At 39.9% G+C, this 24,297-nt stretch overlaps 1 protein-coding gene across 1 annotated transcript in view; it reads right to left on the reverse strand.

Moving 5' to 3' along the window:
* CD53 (CD53 molecule) overlaps positions 1-16,367 on the reverse strand; it is a 35,738-nt gene extending 19,371 nt beyond the window's left edge. Inside the window, exons 1-2 of the mRNA XM_043877934.1 lie at positions 16,227-16,367; positions 213-293 (exon numbers count right to left, since the gene is read on the reverse strand). Coding sequence (XP_043733869.1) covers positions 213-275 — 63 coding nt within the window. The 5' untranslated portion in view covers positions 276-293; positions 16,227-16,367. The remainder of the gene's footprint in view (positions 1-212; positions 294-16,226) is intronic.
* Positions 16,368-24,297: the final 7,930 nt, after the last annotated feature.

Genomic DNA, 24,297 nt, shown 5'->3' on the forward strand with positions numbered 1-24,297 from the left:
ATCACCAGCCCAGATTGGATGCAGGCTTTTCTTATGGCAGGATGGGAAGAGGGGAGAAAATTATCATTCCCTTCTTCTTAGGCTGGGTGTACTGCACACGACCTTTGCATGCATGAATTGCACTCCACACCAGGCTCTTCAGGAGAGGAGAGAGAAGTAGAGTGTAGCTAGGAAGAGGTGAGCCTAACCATGCTCAGAAGAGACATACTTACCCAAAAGATCAAATTGAAGAAAAACAGGACATACTTCAGCAATTTCAAGCTACTCATGCCCATGCTTGAGATATTCTTGCCCTAAAAAGTAGAAGGAAGAAGAGAGGAAGTGAGTGACCTGACTCTGCAAAGTGGCACCAGAGATCAGAGGACACAAATGCCCAGGGTTCAAGGGTCTCCAGCATCACTGTGAGTTTGAGCTGTGAATCTTCTCTGGAAAGTTTCCCCAGATTTCTTGCTTTTTTAGTCTCTGAATTGAGGTACCAATTATCTCATCTTGGACACTCACTTTTGCTTCAGTTCAGCAAGCCAGGGTGCTTAACATTGAATTAAGCACTCTAGAAGTAAGTAGTAAAGCCATTCTTAGAGGAGGGTGAATTACAGTGACACAAAGCAGGCATCTGGGGGATCAGGGATAATCTGGTCAATCATCTGGGAAGGTCAGTGACTTTATCCACCAGTTTCTTAAATACCCTGAGATGCATATACACTCTACATTTGGTCTATGAACTTCCCTACATGAAAGTGGAGGGAGCATACCTATGCCTTAGTCATTCTTTTACCAAAGAAATATATATGGTGCTTTCTGTTCTAGGTGCTGTGGGAGATACAACCATTACTAAGCAATAACTATCTTCCAGAGAATGTCAGTCTTACAACAGAGATAAAACTGACCAACAAATATCCAGTGAAGACATGAAAAGAGATTAGCAATGAGAGCTTGAATTTTTTAAAAATATAATTTCATTTTTCAGTAGAGGACATCAATATTCAAAGTCTGGTCCTCTATTCTAGAGATCCAGATACACAATTTTTAATTTTCTTTCAGAATTAATGAGGTTATATAGAGGGACTCATATTTAAAAGCTATACCTAAGACTGATACATAAAGCAGAATGTCAATTTATTGTTTTTCTCCCAATATAACTATGCCTTTTCTAGTTCACAGATTGCTTTTATAATCCATCATACTGTCCTTGCAGTGTCAAGATGCCCAGAAATCACATGATCTTAAGGGATAGTTCATTTAGGCTGTAAATAAGCCTAAGGGTTTTATAGTATCTGGCCTTACATTCAGGGCTTCCCTTGGGGCTCAGCTGGTAAAGAATCAGCCTGCAATGCAGCAGACCTGGGTTTGATCCCTGGGTTGGGAAGATCTCCTGGAGAAGGGAATGGCTACCCACTCCAGTATTCTGGCCTGGAGAATTTCATGGACTACAGTCCATGGGGTCGCAAAGAGTTGGACAAGACTGAGCAACTTTCACTTTTTATCTTATATTCAGGCCTTTAATCTATTTTGTGCTTATTTTTGTGTGTGGTGTTAGGGAGTACAGAGATTCCTTTAAAAACTAAAATAGAACTGCTATATAACCCAGCAATCCCACTACTGGCATATACTCAGAAAAAATCATAATTCCAAAAGACACATGCACCCCAGTGTTCACTGCCACAGTACTACAATAGTCAGAACATGGTAGCAACCTAAATGTCCATCAACAGAGGAATGAATAAAAAAGTTGTAGTCCATATATACAACAGAATATTACTCAGCCACAAAAAGGAATAAAACCGGGTCATTTGTAGAGACATAGACGGACCTAGAAACTGTCAAACAGAATGAAGTAAGTCAGAAAGAGAAAAACAAATATCATATACTAATGCATATATGTGGAATCTAGAAAAATGGTATAGATGATCTTATTTGCAAAGCAGAAATAGAGACACAGATATAGGGGGCAAACGTATGGGCACCAAGAGGGGAAAGGTGAGGGTGGGATGAATTGGGAGATTGGGACTAACATATATACACTATTTTTTTTTTTTGCTTTTTTTAATATATATACACTATTAATACTGTGTATAAAATAGACAACTAATGAGAACCTACTGTATACCTCAAATAACTCTACTCAGAGCCTTGTTGTGACCTAAATGGGAAGGAAATCCAAAAAAGAGAGGCTATTTATACACATATATATACATGTATAGCTCATGCATCTTGCTATACAGTAGAAACTAATACAACATTTTAAAGTAACTATATTCCAATAAAAATTAATTTTAAAAAAGTGTGATGATTTACTACACAGACTTTGAAGTAAAATTTGATTTCAACTCTCACATAGACCACCAAACAGATATATGAGATTTGGAAACCTGCTTAACATTTCTAGTCACAATTTATTCCTATGTAAAATGGGATAATACTTATACCTCACAGGGTAGAAGTGAGGATTAAATCACCTTATCACAGAGACTGATATACATCCAGTATTTGGCAAATGGAATCCATGCTTATTAACATGGATTTGAGTGTTTTCCAGGCCTCATAATCAAGGGTTAGCTGCCCAAAAGGACTACACTCATTTCAATGTGTCCATTAGAATGTTACCTCCTTTATCAATCCAGCTGAAAATCTTTGAATTTCCATAGCATTTAGTGCTGTTCTTTGGGATTTGATAGCCACAAACTGGAAACAACCTGTGATATTGTGATTTATAAGAAACATATTATGATAACTAAAATATATTTCTCAGAAACATTTGGTCTTCATCCATAGTTTCTGGCTCACAGCTCCCAAAACTCTTGGGAATTCACTGAGCACTAAGAACAATCAAAACATTTTTTGATATATAATATTTGGTCTCTCATCCTCAATTCCTGAAAATAATTCAGAACCATAAAGGTATCTTGCTATTCATAACAAGCCTTTACTGCCACAACTGGGTTAATGTTAATGAAGGTGACTTATTTTTTATTGACATATAGTTAATTTACAACATTGTTTTAGTTTTACATGTACAGCAAACTGATTCAGTTATGATATATATTTTTTCTTTCAGTTTATTTTCCATTATTATAAGATATTGAGTAGAGTTCCTTATGCTAATAGTAATTTCCTGTTGTTTACCTATTCTATATATAGTAGTGTATATATGTTAATCCAAAACTACTAATTTATCTCTCTCATTTCCCTGACTGTATCATATTAAGTGAAGTAAATAAGACAGAGAAAGACAAATAACCTAGATATCACTCTTACGTGAAATATTTTTTTTAAAATGATATAAACTAACTTATTTCCAAAGGAGAAACAGATTCATAGACATAGAAAACAAACTTTCCAAAGAATGTTCAAACTACCGCACAATTGCACTCATCTCACATGCTAGCAAAGTAATGCTCAAAATTCTACAAGCCAGGCTTCAACAGTATGTGAACTGTGAACTTCCAGATGTTCAAGCTGGATTTAGAAAAGGCAGAGGAACCAGAGATCAAATTGCTAACATCTGTTTGGTCATTGAAAAAGCAAGAGAGCTCCAGAAAAACATCTACTTTTGCTTTATTGACTACGCCAAAGCCTTTGACTGTATGGATCACAACAAACTGTGGAAAATTCTGAAAGAGACGAGAATACCAGACCACCTTACCTGCCTTCTGAGAAATCTATATGCAGGTCAAAAAGCAACAGTTAAAACTGGACATGGAACAACAGACTGGTTCCAAATTGGGAAAGGAGTACATCAGGCTGTATATTGTCACCCTGATTATTTAACTTATATGCAGAGTATATCATGAGAAATGCTGGACTGGATGAAGCACAAGCTGGAATCAAGATTGCCAGGAGAAATATCAATAACCTCAGATATGCAAATGACACCACTTTTATGGCAGAAAGTGAAGAAGAACTAAAGAGCCTCTTGATGAAAGTGAAGGAGAGTGGAAAAAGTTGGCTTAAAGGTCAACATTCAGAAAACTAAGATCATGGCATCCAGTCCTATCACTTCAAGGCAAATAGATGGGGAAACAATGGAAAGAGTGATAGAGTTTCTTAAGCTCCAAAATCACTGCAGATGGTGACTGCAGCCATGAAATTATAAGATGCTTGCTCCTTGGAAGAAAAGCTATGATCAACCTAGACTGCATATGAAAAAGCAGAGACATTACTTTACCAACAAAGGTCTGTCTAGCCAAAGCTATGGTTTTTCCAGTGGTCATGTATGGATGTGAGAACTGGACTATAAAGAAAGTGGAGTGCTGAAGAATTGATGCTTTTTGAACTGTGGTGTTGGAGAAGACTTTTGAGAGTCCCTTGGACTGCATGGTGATCAAACCAGTCTATCCTCAAGGAAATCAGTACTGAATATTCACTGGAAAGACTGATGCTGAAGCTGAAACTCCAATACTTTGGCCACCTGATGCAAAGAACTGACTCATTGGAAGAGACCCTGATGCTGGGAAAGATTAAAGGTAGGAGGAGAAGGGAACAACAGAGGATGAGATAGTTGGAGATGGACATGAGTCTGAGCAAGTTCCAGGAGTTGGTGATGGACAGGGAAGCCTAGCATGCTGTAGTCCATGGGGTCACAAAGAGTCGGATACGACTGAGTTACTGAACTGAACTGAGGTCCATTCAAGTTGTCACAAATGGCATTATTTCATTCTTTTTTGTGGCTGAATAATATTCCATTGTATCATGTGCCACATCTTCTTTATCCATTCGTCTGTTGATAGACATTTAGGTTGCTTCCATGTCCTGACTATCATAAATAGTACTGCTAAGATCATGGAGGGCATGTATTTTTTATGAAGGTGAACTTTGCAAAGTACCCAAGGATAGAGCCTAGTTGCCAGGAGAACCAACTGTGAATAGAGGATTGAAACTTACAGTCTCATTCCTTGATTTTCAAGGAGGGGAGAGGGGAATAGAGGTTGAATCAATCACCAAGTGAATTAGTCAATCATGCCTCCAAAAACAAAGAAGGAGGAGTTCAGAAAACTTCCACTTAGGGGAGAACCAGAACATTTTTATATGCTATCATTCTGGCTCCAAGCTTCATATGTACAGAAAGTCCTATTGTTAAGACTTCATCCTATGTATCTCTTCATCTGACATTACCTATTGTTTGTATTAAAGCAGTAGTCTAGTGAGTAAATGGATTCTTCTGAGTTCTGTGAGCCCTTTAGGTAAATTAGTTGAACACGAGGATGGGGTTATGGGAACCTCTGACTTATAGGAAATAGGTAGGTCCGAAGCTTGGGTAACACTTGGACTTGGGGCTGGTATTTTAAGTGGAAGGCAGCCTTGTGGGACTGAGCCCTTTGCTTGTGGAATCTGATTCTATTTCTGGGTAGACATTGTTAGAATTGAGTTGAATTATTGGACACTCTGCTAGTATCCAAGAATTGCTTGCTGGTTTGGAAAAGCTGCCACACACATATATATTGGAATCAGGTCCAGGAAGCTAATCTACAGCCTAAAGTTCTAACAATGGATGAATGGATGAATAAATGGTGGTAAAATTATATAATAGTATACTACTTGGGAATAAAAAGAAGGAACTGTTGATACATGTTAGAATGTAGGTGAATCTCCAAATGATTAAGGTGACTGAAAGAAGTTAGCCAAAAAGGAGTACCTATTGTGTGATTAGAGTATATAAAATTTTAGAAAATGAAAACTATAAGAGCAGAAAGCAGATGAGTGATTCCCTAGGGTAGAGGAGTATGACAGTGGGGGTAAATAGAGCAGGGAAGAACAAGAGGCAGGGATCACAAAAGACCAGGCATAATCTTTTGTGAGTGGTGACTATATTTGCTACTTTGATTATAGTGATGATTTGTTGTTTTTTTTTTTTAATTTTGAGGAAAACTTACAACTTCATTTTTCTTTATCTGTTTGAGTTTGTGTGTGTGTGTGTGTTGAAATATATTTGCTTTACAATGCTTGTAGTCATGGTTTTCTGTGTGTATATGTATGTCAAAAGACCCTTCCTAATTTCCTCTTCTCCATCTCTCCAAATTCATAGCAACATTCTGAGGCTTATACTCTAAAATCTAGCAAGTAATGTTGGATACTTTTCTCTGTGCTTTCTTTCTTTCTTTTGTTCAGTGGCACTTTATTGGAATTTGCCCCTTTCTTTTCCTCTGACCCCACAATTTGATTAGTTACTCATCATTCCAAGACTCAGCTCACTAGAATGTCAGCTCCTTGAGGGTAGCAGGTAGTTTATTCATCCTTGAATCCTTGAGTCTTAACACAGTAACTGATTACACTAAAAAAGTGAGATTGTTGAAAGAACAAATGACTGGAATTTTGCTCATTAATTCTGAATAATCTGGTGGAGTGGAATGAACATGACACTGTAGAGTGACGAGCTTTGGACTTGAGGTTTACTGTGCCACCAAACTAATCTTCTGGACATGAGAAAATAACTGACCCAGAAGGCCAGGTGCCTCCTAGAGTCACCTCGTGTCCAATATCTTCAGATCCTGTGACAGCTGCTTCAGGCCCTGTAATCTAATTGTCCACAGAGCACCCACTAATGAGGTGCCCACAAACCGGGGGATATCCCCACTGATCCTTTCCTTCACAGACAGGAAAGAGAATCTCTTTCTCTTTCCCTGATTTTCCACGTAGTCTTGCACTGAATTAAAGGAGAAAAACTGCCCATTTTGTGAAGATTTTTAATACTTTTACTGTATTCAATAAAGATCCCAGTTTTCACAGAGAGAGTGCCACCTCTTTCCTCTTTCTTTTTTTTACTTTGGCTAGTCAGTTATGGAGTTACCACCCCTGCCAACCCCACTGGAAAAACCGACACTCTTCTGCAGTCAAAATCTGTGACTCATGTGGTCCTGTGAAGAAAGTCCCTGACGTCAGCTTCCAGGAAACCTCTGTGACTGAACTGCAGTTAGGTGTGGTACCTCCCACACCCAACGTGGAGGACAGGAAGGAAGTTCACCCTTTAGTTTTCACCAAGCAACGAACCCTTGGGCTGATAAACTGTCCCATTAATTTCTAGTTCAATCTCTCTTTTTTCTCTGACCCATACTAATAGGTCATCAAATATAGTCTTGAATCTAATCAAGCCTAGAAGTGGCTATGGTCAGACAGGAGTCCCAAGAAAGTATCAGTTCTTGCTCTCCAGCCTTATCTGATTCAAGTTCAATTTGGATACACCCAAGACAGCTTTGGTGTTAGACTACTATATTTATGAGATGTTAGTAAGTATTCCTAAAACAAAAACAAGCAAAACCATAGGGAGTGAGAGGAATCTATGGTCAACCATTTAAGAAGTGAGATTAAATAAAATTAAACATAAAACAATGAAGTTTTTTTTTCTGATCAACTTCTGAGAAAACTGTTATGTACTAATGTACATTGTGGGTCTCTAAGAGAAATGTCTACTTGTATACCTACAAACCCATTCGTGTATTACAGATTACTTATTAACATCTCAGAGAAGATTGCATTCCATGGAACATAGTTTGGCAAACTCTAGTACTGGACTCGGGGAGGCTTAGTTTTGAATTCTAACATTGGTGCTTACCAGAAGTATGGCCCCAGGCAATTTCCTTAACCTCTCTGACTTTCCCAATTTCTTCTTCTTTAAAGTGGTGATACAATAATTCATACCTTATTGGCTAAATGAGATAATATTTCCTGGGTGGCTCAGTATCAGACTGCCTGGTTCAGTGAAAACTGAGGAAAGATCAAATCTAGAACTTCCTTAACAGTCCATTCTTAAAGGTGACTGAAATTTCTGCTAGATCTTGAGGAATAAAATACATTAGGTGCCAGAAGTCCTTTTAGTAATCCTTTGTCTGTTTCATTTTTTGTAAATATCTTTGTTTTAAGTTTTGTGTGCTCTTGTTAAAAAAAAAAAGAATTCAAACAATATAGAGAATACAAAAAAGGAAACAAAATCTCTGCAACCCCACATCCCAGAGATAACCACCTTTAACATTTTTGGTGAATATCTTCCCAGACATTTTTTTAAATATACAGATCTATTTGACAATTTACGTAGAAGAATGTGGTATCCAGCAAGTAATTATTGGTTTCCCGTTTATTCCTACACAGAGTCTGTGGAGGTCTTTGATTCATCACTGGGGCCATAACTAACACAAGTGTTTTTCTAAATAAGAGAGGAAATCTGTTCTCCATAAGTGCTCTCAAATTATGACCCTCATGACAAAATAAATTTAGATAAATGATATAGTTCTTCAAATCCTGCAAAATGTTCATAAATAAATTTTATTTATAAATTTAGCCCCACTTTTCAAACAGGAAGTCCAAGACTCAGACAGCCTATGTAACCAGCATAAGATCACGCAGCTAATAATCAACAAAGACAGGGCATAGACCAAGGTCTTTCATCCTCCCAAGCCCGCATTCCTTCCATTGTCCCATGGTCTGGGTACTCATCTCCTACTTCACCATTCAATTTCCTCCCTGCAGTGTGATGAACCTCCAAGAGGACTCTTTCCATTTTTTTCAGTTTGAACCCCTGTGAGCAGAGGCTGATGTAGGATGTGGGTTTGCAAGTATGTCTATTTACAGAGTAATAAGCAGTTTTAGGTGGAGGGGTGTTACTCAAATCAAATCAAATCAAACCATCAACTTTATGCATTAATTTCTTCTCGTGTCTATATCACTTTGTCAAAAGAATGTGTCTGTCAGCTTATTCTTTCCTTAAATTGTATTCTGGTGAAAATTTCCTATCAAGGCTGCTCTCCAGGGAGAGGAATTTGTGATTTATAAAAGAGAGAAAGAAGGAAGAAGCAAAGAGAATAGAAGCAAAAGAGGAACACAAATCCAGATGATCTTGGGGTCTCGGTTTCCTCCATTTGGGAGCTTAGCAAGGTCATCACTCAACAGAAAAACCACATATGATCCTAGTGGCTGAGCTGAGACAGGACCTATATAACAAGGTGACTCTCAAAACTGTAACAGTTACATAAAACAGCTACAACTGCTCCAGAGTCAATGGACTAGTAGTTCTCTTTCCTTAGCGTAAAATATGTAGAATTTTGATGCAGAGGGTCCCTGTCCTAGAGACTTCTCCATGGTGTGTTCAGCAAGCTATGTCCACAGTGGGCAAGACTCTCTGTGAGATTATGAAAGCTATTTCTATAAGTATTCTTGTCAAAAGTTGGAATAGCTTGAATCTAGTCATGAGGAAACATCAGACAAACCAAAATAGAGAGACAATCTAGAAAATATTTGCCAGTAGTCTTCAAGAACATCAATGTAATGAAACAAAGAAAGACTCAGGAACAATTCCAGATAGGAGAAAATTACAAAAATGATACTTAAAAGCAATGTATGGTCAGAGATCCCAATGGCAAAGAACAGCAATGCCAAAGAATGTTCAAACTACTACACAGTTGCACTCATTTCATGTGCTAGCAAGATAATGCTCAAAATTCTTCAAGTTAGGCTTCAGCAGTACAGGAACCAAGAACTTCCAGATGTAAAAGCTGGATTTAGAAAAGGCAGAGGAACCAGAGATCATATTGCTACCAATTGTTGGGTCATAGAGAAAGCAAGGGAATTCCAGAAAATCATCTACTTCTGCTTCCCTGACTATGCTAATGCCTTTGACTGTGTGGATCACAACCAACTGTGAAAAATTCTTAAAGACCACCTGACCTGTCTCCTGAGAAATCTGTAAGCAGCTAAAGAAGCAACAGTTAGAACAGGACATGGAACAATAGACTGGTTCCAAATTGGGAAAGGAGTACGTCAAGGCTGTGTATTGTCACCCTACTTATTTAACTTATGTGCAGAGTACATCATGTGAAATGCCAGGCTGGATTGCACACACTGCAATCAAGATTACCCAGAGAAATATCAATAACCTCAGATACGCAGATGACACCACCCTTATGGCAGAAATCAAAGAGGAACTAAAAAGCTTCATTATGAATGTGAAAGGAGAGCAAAAAAGCTAGCTTAAAACTCAACATTAAAAAAACTAAGATCATGGTATCCAGCCCCATCACTTAATGGCAAATAGATGGGGGAAAAGTGGAAGCAGTTAAAGATTTTTTCTTGGACTCCAAAATCACTGTGGATGGTGACTGCAGCCGTGAAATTAAAAGACTCTTGCTCCTTGGAAGGAAAGCTGTGACAAACCTAGACAGCATATTAAGAAGCAGAGATACGACTCTGCCAGCAAAGGTCCATATAGTCAAAGCTATGGTTTCCAATAGTCACGTATGGATGTGAGAGTTGGATCATAAAGAAGGTTGAACACAGAAGAACTGATGCTTTCAAATTGTGTTGCTGGAGAAGACTCTGTAGAGTCCTTTGGACTGCAAGGAGATCAAACCAGTCAATCTTAAAGGAAATCAACCCTGAATATTTACTGGAAGGACTGAGGCTGAAGCTGAAGCTCCAATACCTTGACCAACAACTTTTGGCCATAACTATGATGCTTTTGAACTGTGGTGTTGGAGAAGACTCTTGAGAGTCCCTTGGACTGCAAGGAAATCCAACCAGTCCATCCTAAAGGAGATCAGTCCTGGGTTTTCATTGGAAGGACTGATGCTGAAGCTGAAACTCCAATACTTTGGCCACCTCATGCGAAGAATTGACTCATTGGAAAAGACTCTGATGCTGGGAGGGATTGGGGTGAGGAGGAGAAGGGGACGACAGAGGATGAGATGGCTGGATGGCATCACCAACTCGATGGACGTGAGTTTGAGTAAACTCCGGGAGTCGGTGATGGACAGGGAGGCCTGCAGTGCTGCGATTCGTGGGGTTGCAAAGAGTCAGACACGACTGAGTGACTGAACTGAACTGAACTGATGATGTATTTTCATTGGAAAAGACCATGGAAAAGATTCAGGAAAAGATTCAGGGCAGGAGGAGAAGAGGGCGACAGAGGATAAAATAGTTGGATGGCATCACCAGCTCAATGGACATGCATTTGAGCAAACTCTGGGAGATAGAGAAGGACAGGGAAGCCTGGTGTGCTGCAGCTTAAGGCTGCAACTCTCATAAAGAGTTGGACACAACTTAGCGACCAAACAACAACAATATAGAATATTAGTGGGCCAAAAGGTAGAGGATAAATGTATACAAATAGCTGATTCACTTCATTGTACAGTAGAAGCTAACACACCATTGTAAAACAATTAAACTCCAACAGGAAAAAATGAAAAGAAAGAAAAGAAGAGTATTAGTGGGGCAATTGGGGGAATTTAATAATTCTTAAAGAGATGGGAATACCAGACCATCTGACCTGTCTCTTGAGAAACCTGTATGCAGGTCAGGAAGCAACAGTGAGAACTGGACATGGAACAACAGACTGGTTCCAAATAGGAAAAGGAGTACGTCAAGGCTGTATATTGTCACCCTGCTTATTTATCTTATATGCATAGTACATCATGAGAAACGCTGGGCTGGAAGAAGCACAAACTGGAATCAATATTGCCGGGAGAAATATCAATAACCTCAGATATGCAGATGACACCACCCTTATGGCAGAAAGTGAAGAGAAACAAAAAGCCTCTTGATGAAAGTGAAGGAGGAGAGTGAAGCTGGCTTAAAGCTCAACATTCAGAAAACTAAGATCATGGCAAATGGTCCCATCACTTCATGGCAAATAGATGGGGAAACAGTGGAAACAGTGTCAGACTTTATTTTGGGGGACTCCAAAATCACTGCAGATGGTGATTGCAGCCATGAAATTAAAAGATGCTTACTCCTTGGAAGGAAAGTTATGACCAAACTAGATAGCATATGAAAAAGCAATGACATTACTTTGCCAACAAAAGTTCGTCTAGTCAAGGCTATGGTTGTTCCAGTAGTCATGTATGGATGTGAGAGTTGGACTGTGAAGAAAGCTGAGCACCGAAAAATTGATGCTTTTGAACTGTGGTGTTGGAGAAGACTCTTGAGAGTCCCTCGGACTGCAAGGAGATCCAACCAGTCCATCCTAAAGGAGATCAGTCCTGGGTGTTCATTGGAAGGACTGATGCTGAAGCTGAAACTCCAATACTTTGGCCACCTCATGCGAAGAGTTGACTCATTGGAGAAGACCCTGATGCTGGGAGGAATTGGGGGCAGGAGGAGAAGGGGACGACAGAGGATGAGATTGCTGGATGGCATCACCGACTCGATGGACAAGGGTTTGAGTAGACTATGGGAGTTGGTGATGGACAGGGAGGCCTGGAGTGCTGCGATTCATGGGAAAGAGTCATGCAAAGAGTCGGACACAACTGAGTGACTGAACTGAACTGAATAAAATCTATGGAGTGGTAATAGTATTATATCAGTGTTAAAAATCCTGATTTTGATAATTGTAAAGTGGATATATAAGAAAAGGATTTTGTTTTTATACACCCTAAACCATTAAGGGGGAAAGATATCATGTCAGCAATTGCTCTCAAATGAGAAAACTGGAGAAAGATTTTTAAAAATGTGATAAAATGTTAATATTTGAGAAATCTGAATGAAGGGGGTTCAGAAATTCTTGGAATTGTTTTTGTAACTTTTCTCTAAGTACAAATTTTTGTCAAAATAAAAAGTGAAATAAAAAGTTGAATGTAAGTAAATGATCTAAGGAATTCTGATCTTGAAATCATTTTAGTTTTAGCCCCTCGTGGTATAAATATTGAGATTCTACAATAGTTATTTTCAGAAGAATAAACCATGGGGCAATTCTTTATACTTCTAGTTGTCCCTGATATAGAATAAATATGAAGCCATAAGATCAAATTTACCTCAACAAATTTTAAAACATGTGCAATATCAAAATCATTTCTTACCTTTATTTCTCCATCAAGTTCTGAAATATAAAATGTCAAAAAAGTTTGGCAAGTTAAATATTTGACTTGCTAGCCTATTGATTTCAGATCTTTAGGATTTATTGAGTTGTATTCTCATGTCTGCCTATGTTAAAACACACTGGAAATTTCTTTATGTGAACAAATAACACAGTTCATTGATGCCTATTTAACAAGTCTGAAAGAAAAGGGTGTAGTGTGGAGAAAAAAAAAACATTTCTTAGAGAATCAAGAAACATTCTAGATAACTAGTTAGGTAATTTTGTGATTTTGAACAAATTGCTTGACCTAAAAAATACGCAGATTGGAGTGTTATGGTAGCAAAACTGGGCTCTCACTATGAGTTGACATTTTATTTGAGCATTTATATAATCTCTAAGTTCCCTTTAAGTATCAACATTCTAACACTTGGAATATATCACATTTATTTTAAATTGTTATAGCAATGTATCACTGTGGCGGAACAACTTTTGGCCATAGCTATGATGTATTGATGCTACTGCTGCAGTGGGAACTCTACCGTGAAGTAGGAAATGAAGAGAGGACTTGCCTCTGTATCCCAACACAGAAATGCATAGCCTCCCCTCCGAGTGCCCACACACTCGCTTTGTAAATGCATTGTCTTCCTCTTTCTGAAAGCCTACTTCCAGACAACTTTCCCAAACTGACCACCCAGCCTCCAGTTGCAGTCCTTTTGTTCTGTGCCCCAGAGACCACCCTGGAGGCCCACTCAGCACGACCATCTAATATCTCTGCATTTGTTTCAGTGCTCTGCACCTGATGTGGCAGCTGGGTCCTGGGCCTTCCTGAAGCCAGGTATCCAGCCGCTAGGCCCAGGGTGATCTGCTCAAACTGGACACTCACTCGGTACAGGAAGTACTGTGTGCTGACTAATTCAGGAAAGTAAACCAAACCGCTGTAAGTAAATCAACACAGCATTTCCGGAAACAGAAGCTGAAAGAGAGAGAATGGCTGTAACCTTGCAGAAAAGCTCCACCCTTCACTAAAATCTAGGGGGAAAACCTAGGTCAAGGAGGAAGAAATCTGCCTCTCATCCTCATTTCAACCCCTATTCCATCAAGTCTGTCAAGTGGATATTTCAGGCATAACTCTGTCTGTGGCTAGCTTGAAACTCGCCTGGCTAGTGAGCTTCCCTTCCATTTTAGGTTCTGGAGTTCTAGAACCAAGTAGAAAAGATTTCCTACTTCTTGTGGTCCTGCAACCTTGGCTTGTTACACTCCAGTCTCATTTGCTTACTCTCATTTCTAACATGCCTGGGCATTCACATTTCTTTGAGTTTGTACATTCCGTTTGAAATGCTGTTACCCCTAGTCCCCATAGCAAATTCATCCTTTCTTGAAAATGAACCTGAGCAATCATCTCTCCCAGGGAGTCTTGGGCACAGTCCTAAACTCCTACATTTTGTGCACAGGATTGTTCCATTAGAGAAAAGATTATATTGTGTTACATTTGTATATTGCTGTGACTGTCCTCATGCTACTCTACAAATACCACATCAGTTATTCCTGTGTCTCCCGTGCTTAGCACATCCCTAACTCCTGGTCTGTTGCAAGATAGGAGTGAGGAAGGTGAACAGACTTCACGTGCTAGTCTGAAGCCCCCTGGACAGTCAAAAATCAATCTGAAGTCATAAGAAGCTAAAGACCAATAGAGTTTGAGGTTTCCAGTGTGTGCCTCTTGTCAATTACCAAATGTGAGGTCACTTAGGTAGTAGTAGATGTGAAAGGTGAAAGGCTGGGCTTTGACTAATTCCTTGCTGATTTAAAGGTGTCTAATTCTCTTATTTCAAGGCTAAATACTCTTAATTGGCCCACACAGGAAACATCACAGGAAATCATGCTACAGTTCAGCCTCTGCTCTAATTTAACCACAATTTCAAAATAGTGCAGATTCCAGTGGAGATTGAGAAAGCAAAACTTTGTTTAGCCAGCAGCTAAGATTCTGTTTTGTTCAGTTCTGTTCCTTTGCAAGCATATCTGATATTTCTTATCTCCCAAGGGAGTTCCTTAAGGGCAAGACTGTTTGCAGGACAAGTACGTTCTTTCTATATTACCCTCCCCACCCCCCCACCTCTTGCCCCTACCAGGCATAATACCTGGGCCTAGGGTGTGCTTAACATCTGATTATTAAATTAATTCATTACAAAGTCTGGTCTTTATTTTGAAATTCAAAGGTCAATAACCCCTGAGATGCTTATAGAATCTATAGCCCTTTGCCCCATTCCCATGCCTCATCATTAGGTGGATGAGTGTGGTTCTACAGAACTTTCCTTTCCATTCCCTGTATGATTCTTGCAGATCTTGGAAGGAGAAAAGCTTTCACCTAGAGTTCCTTGTGGTAATCTGACCCCCAGCGACTATAGTGGTTACAGAAAGCCAGGAATGAAGCTTGGCCATCACTTTCTGAGTCCATAATACCACAGTCATTATTTATGGGGCCCGAATTAGAAATCCTTGCAATATCATTTTGTTTTCCAAGTCATCCAGATTTGGTACATGTCATATTATATTTATCAATATTCTTGTTTTGAATACTAAGGGAAAGCATTAGTTGCTCAGTCGTGTCTGACTCTTTGCGATGCTGTGGACTGTAGCCCGCCAGGCTCCTCTGTCCATGGAATTCTCCAGGCAAGAATACTAGAGTGGGTAGCCATTCTCTTCTCCAGGGGATCTTCCTGACCAAGGGATCAGACCCAGGTTTCTCATGCTGCAGGTAGATTCTTTACCATCTGAGTCACCAGGGAAGCCCATTGAATACTAAGGATAAGTTTATTTGGGGGAATCCTGAGGATCACAGTGCTCTTCCTGCTCTTTTAAAACAACTAATCTAAGCAGCTCTTAGTGATGTCTATCTTTTACCTCCTGAAACCTGTGTCCTTGACTCTGAGCTGGGCATTAAGATTAATCACAGTCCTTCTGTTTAGTATCTCTGAGGAGTCACTAACTTTACTTTTGAAAATTTCTCAAATTACGAAGATCTTAATCGCCCAGCTTCCTTTTAGAATAGTTCTAGCTGTTGGTTCTCTGCTCACTTTAAAATTACAAGACCAATCTTCTAAAGACCAGATCAAGTAGGAAATCTTCCAGTTTCATTTCACACAAGTGGCTCTAGTCATCAGTAATGACCAGACAGAGAAGTTCAAGTTCTGAAGCAATTTAAGCACATGAAAACCATGACCCATCAAATAATTGGAATCCAGTTAACTGAAACTCTTTCTGGCCAGATTGCCTTTTGAGGGCCACTAGGATCTTGCTGATAATTTTACTACCTTCAGTAGACATTTGCAAAAGCCTCACGAAAGTTCACAGTTTACTAGAGAGATAAACAGAGACTCCTACGAAGATACCTTAGCCCACATAATATGGTTCAGTTCTCTCCTTTCAAGCCAAATTCAAATGTCACCAATCTTACCTTTAAGCAGGCGCTTTTCCTCTCTCCTTTAGGCAGAATTGGTGATTATCAATGAAGCGCCAAGACAAGACTGGTAACACGGATGTCAGGGCTATTTGTGTAAAAGGAGAAGTGAAGGGGGAATAAATGTGATCACACTGTGACGACAGGAAGCCCAGATGAGGAGAGGGAGGAAGTGAGGCTGGGCCCGCCCTCTTTAACCTCAGAAATGCGATCCTTCCTCTGTGACTTTTCAGACACCTTCTCTCACAGCTCACCCAAATATCTAAACCAGTTTCCATGAAAAACAGGAAAACTTGAAGACCAAGTTGATTCAGGCAGGAATCTGTGAGAACTGGTGGGTTCTGGAGTGATCTGACATTGACTTTTGTGTAGAAAAGGGCAGCGTTTCTCAATCAAAATGACACCTCAGAATTACCTGTGGATCTGCTCAAGAATAAGTATACCTGAGCCCACCATACTGATTCAGTCCCAGTTAGGTAGATAGACAGGAATGGAACCCAAGAATCAATATTTTGAGAAGTTTCTAGGAGTGAGAATTAGGAATTTCTCCTAAGCCACTTCACCTTCTCCCCATTTTCCCTCTGGCCACCTTCCAGAAGCTTTGTAGTCTCAAGTTTGATTGAGTCACTACTTTCAGACTTCCATGTCTCAGAAGGTGGACTGCCCTTACGTAAGTATATTGTCAGGGGCAGACTCCAAGGCACAGTTCAAGGGCACTAGTAGAATTGATTTGATTAGTAGAGAGAGCCCCAGATTCAGAGTCCCAAGATCTGGGTTTCAGTCCCAGCTTTATTTGTGTTAACTGTGAGATATTGAGAGAATCTCTACCTCTCAGCTTCAGCTTATTACCAGTAACATCCAATAATTACTATCTTCCCTCACCCTGAGACTTTAAAATTCTAGCGTAACTTCTGAGCAGGGTTGGCTTATGGGGAAAACTGAGTTAAAGAAGAAAAGATTTGACTGCAGACTGTCTTGTCAGTCTTTAGTGTTCTCTTGTGTGTGTGTGTGTGCTTAGTCACTTAGTCGTGTCTGAGTCTTTGTGACCCCACGGACTGTAGCCCACCAGGCTCCTCTGTCCATGGGGATTCTCCAGGAAAGAATAGTGGAGTGGGTTGCTGCACCCTCCTTCAGGGGATCTTCCCAACCCAGGGATCAAGCCCAGGTCTCCTGCATTGCAGGTGGATTCTTCCATCTGAGCCACCAGGGAAGCCCAAGAATGCTGGAGTGGGTAGCCTATGCATTCTCCAGGGGAACTCCCCGACCCAAGAATCCAACTGGGGTCTCCTACATTGCAGGCAGATTCTTTACCAGCTGACCTACCATGGAAGCCCAATATTCTCTTAACATTCTCTAAATATGTAGATTTCCCCAAATTTGCTTGATCATAGAACAGTGTGTGTGTGTACGTGGGAGAGAGAGAGGGATAGAGAAAGATTTCTCAGGAAACTATTTTTCAGTGTAACTATACTTCAGGAAAAGCTGTTAAAAACTCTCCTCTCTTCAGCTGGCATTGCTCTGAGAAATCACTGCCCCTCACCTGGGACTGCTGTCATATTGACAAGCCCCTGTAGTGGAGTAATTGAGGAAAGACCTCTTGATGGCTTTCATTACTATCTCTCTGTGTCAAAGAGGCACATCCCTATGTACAACCTGGTCTCTCATTTGAGCGCCACATAGGCACCTCAAGTACAGCATCCAAAATTCAGCTTAGTAAACTTAGCAACCTCCCACTCAGCCTGCTCTCCACCCCTACCACCCCCATTACTATCTCATGGAAAGCTTGACTAAACTCTCAGTTGCCCAAGTCAGAAACAAGGCATCCTTTTAGGTTACTGTCTGTCACATACTGCCACATGTTATTGTTAATGATGATTAAGGAAGACAATTTAGGTGACAAGGACAAACTTTATCTAACACTTCATAAAGTAGACGGTCTCCATTCAGAGAACTGCAAAATGGGACAGAAGGCAGAAAGTTTTTATAGAACAGAAAATAAAAAGGAAGGAAGAGAAAAAGAGAAAATATCTGATTGACTGTGGCCACATAGGTCAACCTTGATTGGGGTGAGAAGGAACAAGGAAGTAATTATAGCACCTACAGTTGATGTGTTGACTGGTCAAGCAAAGCATTTACAAGAATACAAAAGTTATAAAAAAAAAAACTTCAGTGTGCTGACGTGGTGCTTGGGGCAAGAGCAGCTCCATCCTGGGCCTTAAGAACTATGTCAGAATTATCAACCACTCAGTCTTTTAAATTATTGTTTTTGTTGTTTAGTCACTAAGTTGTATTCAACTGTTTTGTGACCTCATGGACTATAGCCCACCAGTCTCCTCTGTCCATTGGATTTCCCAGGCAAAATACAGGAATGGGTTGTCATCTCCTCCCCCCGGGGATCTTTCCAACCCGGGGACTGAACCCATGTATCCTTCATTGCAGGTGGAGTCTTTACCACTGAGCAATGGGGGAAGCCTCAAAAATACCCCATAAAAAAGGATTATGCAGCAGAAAAAAAGAGAGAACTTAAGGAATATCAGGACACTAGAGCATAGAGTCTAGTCAAGACTAGAGTTCTTCATAGCAGAAATAATGATCATTTTAATTAAGAAAACATTTTCTTTAATGTACTCCTCTCTGTCATCCTACTGTGAAAGGCTAATCCAAGTGTTCCACCACCAAAGGCAACTGTCCCTGGTAGTCAGAAAAGGATAGGGGATTGTAAACCCACTCAGACCCAAACCTACAAGATTTCATTGAGAACTAATGTCATTTCCAACCATTAGATGTTTACTATCCATTTGGAGAAACAAGGGAAAAAAATGGAGAACAAAACAATGTCAGGGCAGACCACATTGTTAAATAATCCAGGAGACTGCTTAAAAACTTAAAAAAAAAAAAAAACTAAATTGGAGAAGGGATTTAGCGAAGGTCAGACTCATATCTTGGTTTTCTCAGTGAATGATATTGATCCAGCATCATAGGTGATAATGGAACCCAGGAATTTAGGACACTTGCAGTTGGTCAGACATGGAGTTGGAATACAAAATATGGATGCTTCGTTATCAAGCAGAAGTACCTGTCAAAACGCCTCCTGAATGAGCAAAACCTCACATAACCATGGAGAAATTATTAGGTTCTCATTTAGGCTTTTTTTTTAATGAGTTAATCTGTTTTTATTATTAGAAAATAAACACTATAGAGATATGAGGCAAATACAGACAGAATCCTCGAGCTGAGGGTAGGCAGTATTTTTTTTTTTTTAATTATGGCTACAATAACCAACAATGATATGCCTTTCCTTTGAGACTTAATCCAATGTGGCCTGGATTGGCAAACTTTCATCTACAGCAGCCCCCTACTGGCATCACTGTCCCAGATACTACATGCCAAATAGTTTGGCACTTTTTAACATAATGTCTGTGATATATTGTGGCTACTTGATTTAGGCCCTAGGAAAAATAGGAGAAGTAGAAGTAGAAATTGTAGAAGTAGAAATACATTGTTGTACCCACAAAAGTTATATAGTATTATAAACCAGTGTTGGTGCTTCCCAGGTGGCATTAGTGATAAAGAACCTGCCTGCCAACACAGAAGACATAATTAGATGCTGGTTCAATTTCTGGGTCAGGAAGATTTCCTGGAGGAGGGCATGGCTACTGACTCTACTATTCTTGCCTGGAAAATCCCAGGGACAGAGGAACCTGGTGGGCTATAGTCCATAGGATTGCAAAGAGTCAGACAGAACTAAAATGACTTAGCACATAAACCAATGTTATCTCAATAAAAAATAAATTTAAAAATTAAAAAAGAATGTCTTAGTACATTCAGTCTGCTCTAACAAGAATACCATAGATTTGGTAGCTTATTAACAACAGAAATTAATTTCTCATGATTCTGGAGGCTGGGAAGTCTAAGATCAAGGAACTAGTAGGTTTGGTATCTGGTGAGAACTTGCTTCCTGATTGATAGGTTGTCATTTCCTTCCTGTGTCCTTACAAGGCTCAAGAGAGAGATGGAGAGCCCTGGGATCTCTTTCATAAGGCCACTAATCCCATTCATGAGTGTCCCACCCTCATGACCTAAGTACTTCCCAAAGTCCCCTTCTACTAATACCATCACATTGGGGATTATGTTTCAATGTATGCATTTGGGGAACACTTTCAGTTTGTAGCACATATCCCAAGGAGAAGAACTGAATTATGGAACTCAGAGCTAGGAGTATGCTGTAAAGGAAATAACAGAGCGTTGGAAACTAGAAGGCACTCAGAGAGATGCTTTAAGTCATTTAACATCTTTGAATCAGTTTCTTCATCTATTCTGTGCAGATCATTTCTACATCATGGCCAAATGAGAATCAAATAAGAAGCTATGTGGAAGAGCTTTATAAAATTTAAAGTATGATATGAATGTTAGTTGCTACCCTCAGCATATTCCTTAGATCACTCCTGGTATATCTTCCAGATTTTTCAGATTTAGAGCATAAGACCTAATGTGCTGAAGAGACTTCCCCAGGTGTCTCAGCTAGGAAAGAGCTCAGCAGATACCACAATCATCCACTCCTTCAGTCATTAGGGGGATGGTCAGACCCCAGAAGGGTGCACAAAAGTGGACCACGTGTGCTAAAGACTCTTGATTTCTGCCTGAAAGTTGTGACTCTCTCTTATTGAGGTCCCATATTCTTTAAGCTCACACAAATATGGACCAGGGAGAAACCACCAAGATTATATGGACTAGATGGACTTGTCCTCCTGCCTGAGCTCAGAGAGAGCAAGGTAATAGGTCTCTATGGAAACACAGTTACTCCCTGTGATTGCAATAGTGGTTATCTTCTCTCCTAACTCCATCTGGTCTTGTCTGTACATCTATATCCCTCCTATCCATCAGTAAAGGCCTGCATAGCCCTGGGACAAGAATCAGAAACTTAAAGCTCATTGTGTAGCCTTCCCTTCATTTCTTCTCAGAAGGAATCTAAGACTGCAGGTGACAAGAGGCTCTTTTTGCAGACCAGCCCACTCCTGAGTCTAAAGGTACAAATATGACAGGGTGTGGTCATGCTACCTGGAGGTGTTCAGTGTCGCACAAAGACAGGCCTCCCTCATAAACCTAGGAAAGTCACTGGCAAGGGTTGCTTTGAGACTCAGCCTTGTAAGAGGCAGTTACGAAGATTCAGAGGCTTAAAACTACAGTGCAGGTAGCTAACACATAAAATTTGCTGCAGAAGCCCATCATCCTAGAAGGTGTAGTCTCCTCTAAATATTTTCTCCATCTTGTCCTCTCAGTGCACACCAAGTGTCATTGACTTTATAGGACATAAAACTAATCCAAACATGACCTTCATCTTTTTGTACATTTTTTCCAGCAGGGAAAATAAGGGAAGCTATAAGATAGGAAAGGTCTTGTTTAAATAAAAAAATGTGTGTGTATGTGTGAACACATATTTAGCAGCATAAGCCTTTATTCAAATGAAGCTTTAAATGGAACAGCAATAAATAAGATACATAAAAAAAGCTGCTCGGTAAGCACAGGGGTGGGTCTCAGAGACTGCTCATCTTCTTCCTTCTTTTTGTGGCTTCTCAGGCACCTTTGTCCAACTCTAAGGTCAGAAAACTACTGGTCTGAGTGAGATCAGACCCCTGGGTTCCTCGCCAGTGCAGGGGCTTGTTTTCAGTTGAGGGACCAGGGCTGAGGCTGCTTCAGTCCTGCAACTCTCACTAACTTGGAGACTCCTCAGGCTTCATGTTTCATTGTCATGCCTCAGTCGAAAAAAGAAGCCAGTTCTACCATCAATATCTCCCCTTCCCCATCTGAGAGACTGGGAGATATGGCTTCCTACAGAAGAAACGGTGGGGAAGTTTCTCCCAGCTGAGGGCAATAGTGCTGGCCGCAAACATCCTGAGGCTTTGTTACCTGATTGGAGTTGCAGGCTTATAGCAGGTGCAATGTGGGTCTTGGGACTGGAGGAGGAGTTCCATGGCTCTGTCATGTGCTGTGATATACTACACACTCTTTTTGCTGAATATAACCAGTGATGCTGGTGTGTACAGGAGTGCTCCTTATGTGTCCCCAGGTAAGAAGAAAAGTCACTGAGTTGGTAGGTAGTGTGGTACACAGGAGAGAGGCCTGGACTCAGATATAGAAGTGCTAGATTCTAGTCTGTGTTGCCCAGGGAAAGTCCACTTAATCCACCAGGAGATCACTTTTTGTAAAAAAAAAAAAAAAAAAAAAATGTTGGATAGTCCATACATTCTCTCTGGGCCTTAAACATTCTGAATATTTATTACTTCATAATATAAAAAATGAATTTCTACTACATAATAATTTTGTCTGAGATTGGGTACAGAATCTAGAGAAAGAGTTACGAGAGCTACCATTTACTGAGCACTTGCTATGGGCCAAACAGTGCACTTAGGGACAGTGTGAGATGGGCATGGCATTTCCTCCTTTACAGATGAAAAAGGCTAGAATCAGTGAGTTTAGGTAACTTACCAAAAGCACACTGCAAGAAAGTGGCAGAGCTAGAATTAAAAACTTTCCCACGACACAAGTACCTGCTCTCCTACTCAACTTCCTGCAGAGCTAATCTGACACTAACATCTGCTGCAGATGAGTCACCTGTGGATAAATGAAAGCTGACAAGCTATACTTTCACCAGGAGTACCCTCAGATGATCTCACAATATTTTCTTAGTTTACAAGAGGAGCAAGAGGAGGGCAATTCTCTCTTTATAAAGCAAAATCTGAGAATGTTTGGAGATACCCAGTCTTGCATCTGTTGTTTCCCAACCACGGTTTTGAGTTAACTCCCATGCATAGTGAACACAATCTCTTCACTTAAAAAAGGAAGAACTCTTAAAAAGAAAGTTTAGACAAGAGATAATCTTATCCTCAATTAGGGGAGCCTAATTTGCAAGAGCCAGAAAAGAAGGCAGGCAGCAACTGAGTGTGCAATGCTGATCTCAGCTTTTCTACTCTGAAGTCAACTCAGCTCTTTAGAGTTGCTCAGGGCAAGAACACATGCCCACCACGCCCTATGTTTCTAAGTACTGAGAACATGTGTCAGCAAGAGGAGGAGCAAGTGCAGACAGGAGCATGACAGGAAGAGTTGGAACTCAAATACAAAGCTCCAGCTTCAACTGAGTCTGCCACCATAATAACAGAGGAGATGGAGCACCACAGATTCATCATGGGTCCTCTACTGAGCCCTCATTTCCCCAAATCTTTATTTCCCACTTCTAAATCTTGAGTGCAAAGGATTAGTAAATGCTTTGCTTAAGCCAAATTATTCCAGAGAAAGGAATTAAAGTTCCATATTCTTGATATATAATTAACACTTTATAATTATTACTGCTATTATTTTTATTAAGTGTATTTTTAGAATAATTTTAGGTTCTGAGCAAAATTGAGTGGAAAGTACAGAGATTTCTCATTCATCCCCCTTTCCCCACACTTTCATAGCCACCCCCACTATCAACATCCCACAACAGCCTGGTACATGTATCACAATCAATGAATATACATCAATACATCATGATCACTCAAGGTCTATAATTTACATTAGGATTCATTCTTGGTATTGTACATTCTACTGGTTTTGACAAACATATAATGACATATATCCACCATTGAAGTAGCGCAAAGAACAGTTCCACTACCCTAAAAATCCTTTGGGCTGTGCCTATTTATTCCTCCCTCAAACCTTAAGCTCTGGTAGCCACTGATTTTTTTTTTTTTTTACTGTATCCAAAGTTGTGCCTTTTTCACAAAGTGGTACAATTGGGGTAAAATGCCATATAGCCTTTTCAGATTGACTTATTTTACTTAGTAATATGCATCTAAGATTCCTCCATATATTATATTTTTATGGCTTGATAACTCATTTCTTTTTAGCACTAAATAATATTCCATTGTCTATATACCACAGTTTATTTTTCCATTCATCTGTGGAAGGACTTGGATGCTTCCAAGTTTTGGCAATTATAAATAAAATTGCTATAAATGTGCAGTTTTTTGTGTGTAAACACAGGCTTTCAACTTATTTGGGTAAATACCAAGGAGTATGATTGCTGAGT

The sequence above is a fragment of the Cervus elaphus genome, chromosome 20 (assembly GCF_910594005.1).
Source record: "Cervus elaphus chromosome 20, mCerEla1.1, whole genome shotgun sequence".
Lineage (NCBI taxonomy): Eukaryota > Metazoa > Chordata > Mammalia > Artiodactyla > Cervidae > Cervus > Cervus elaphus.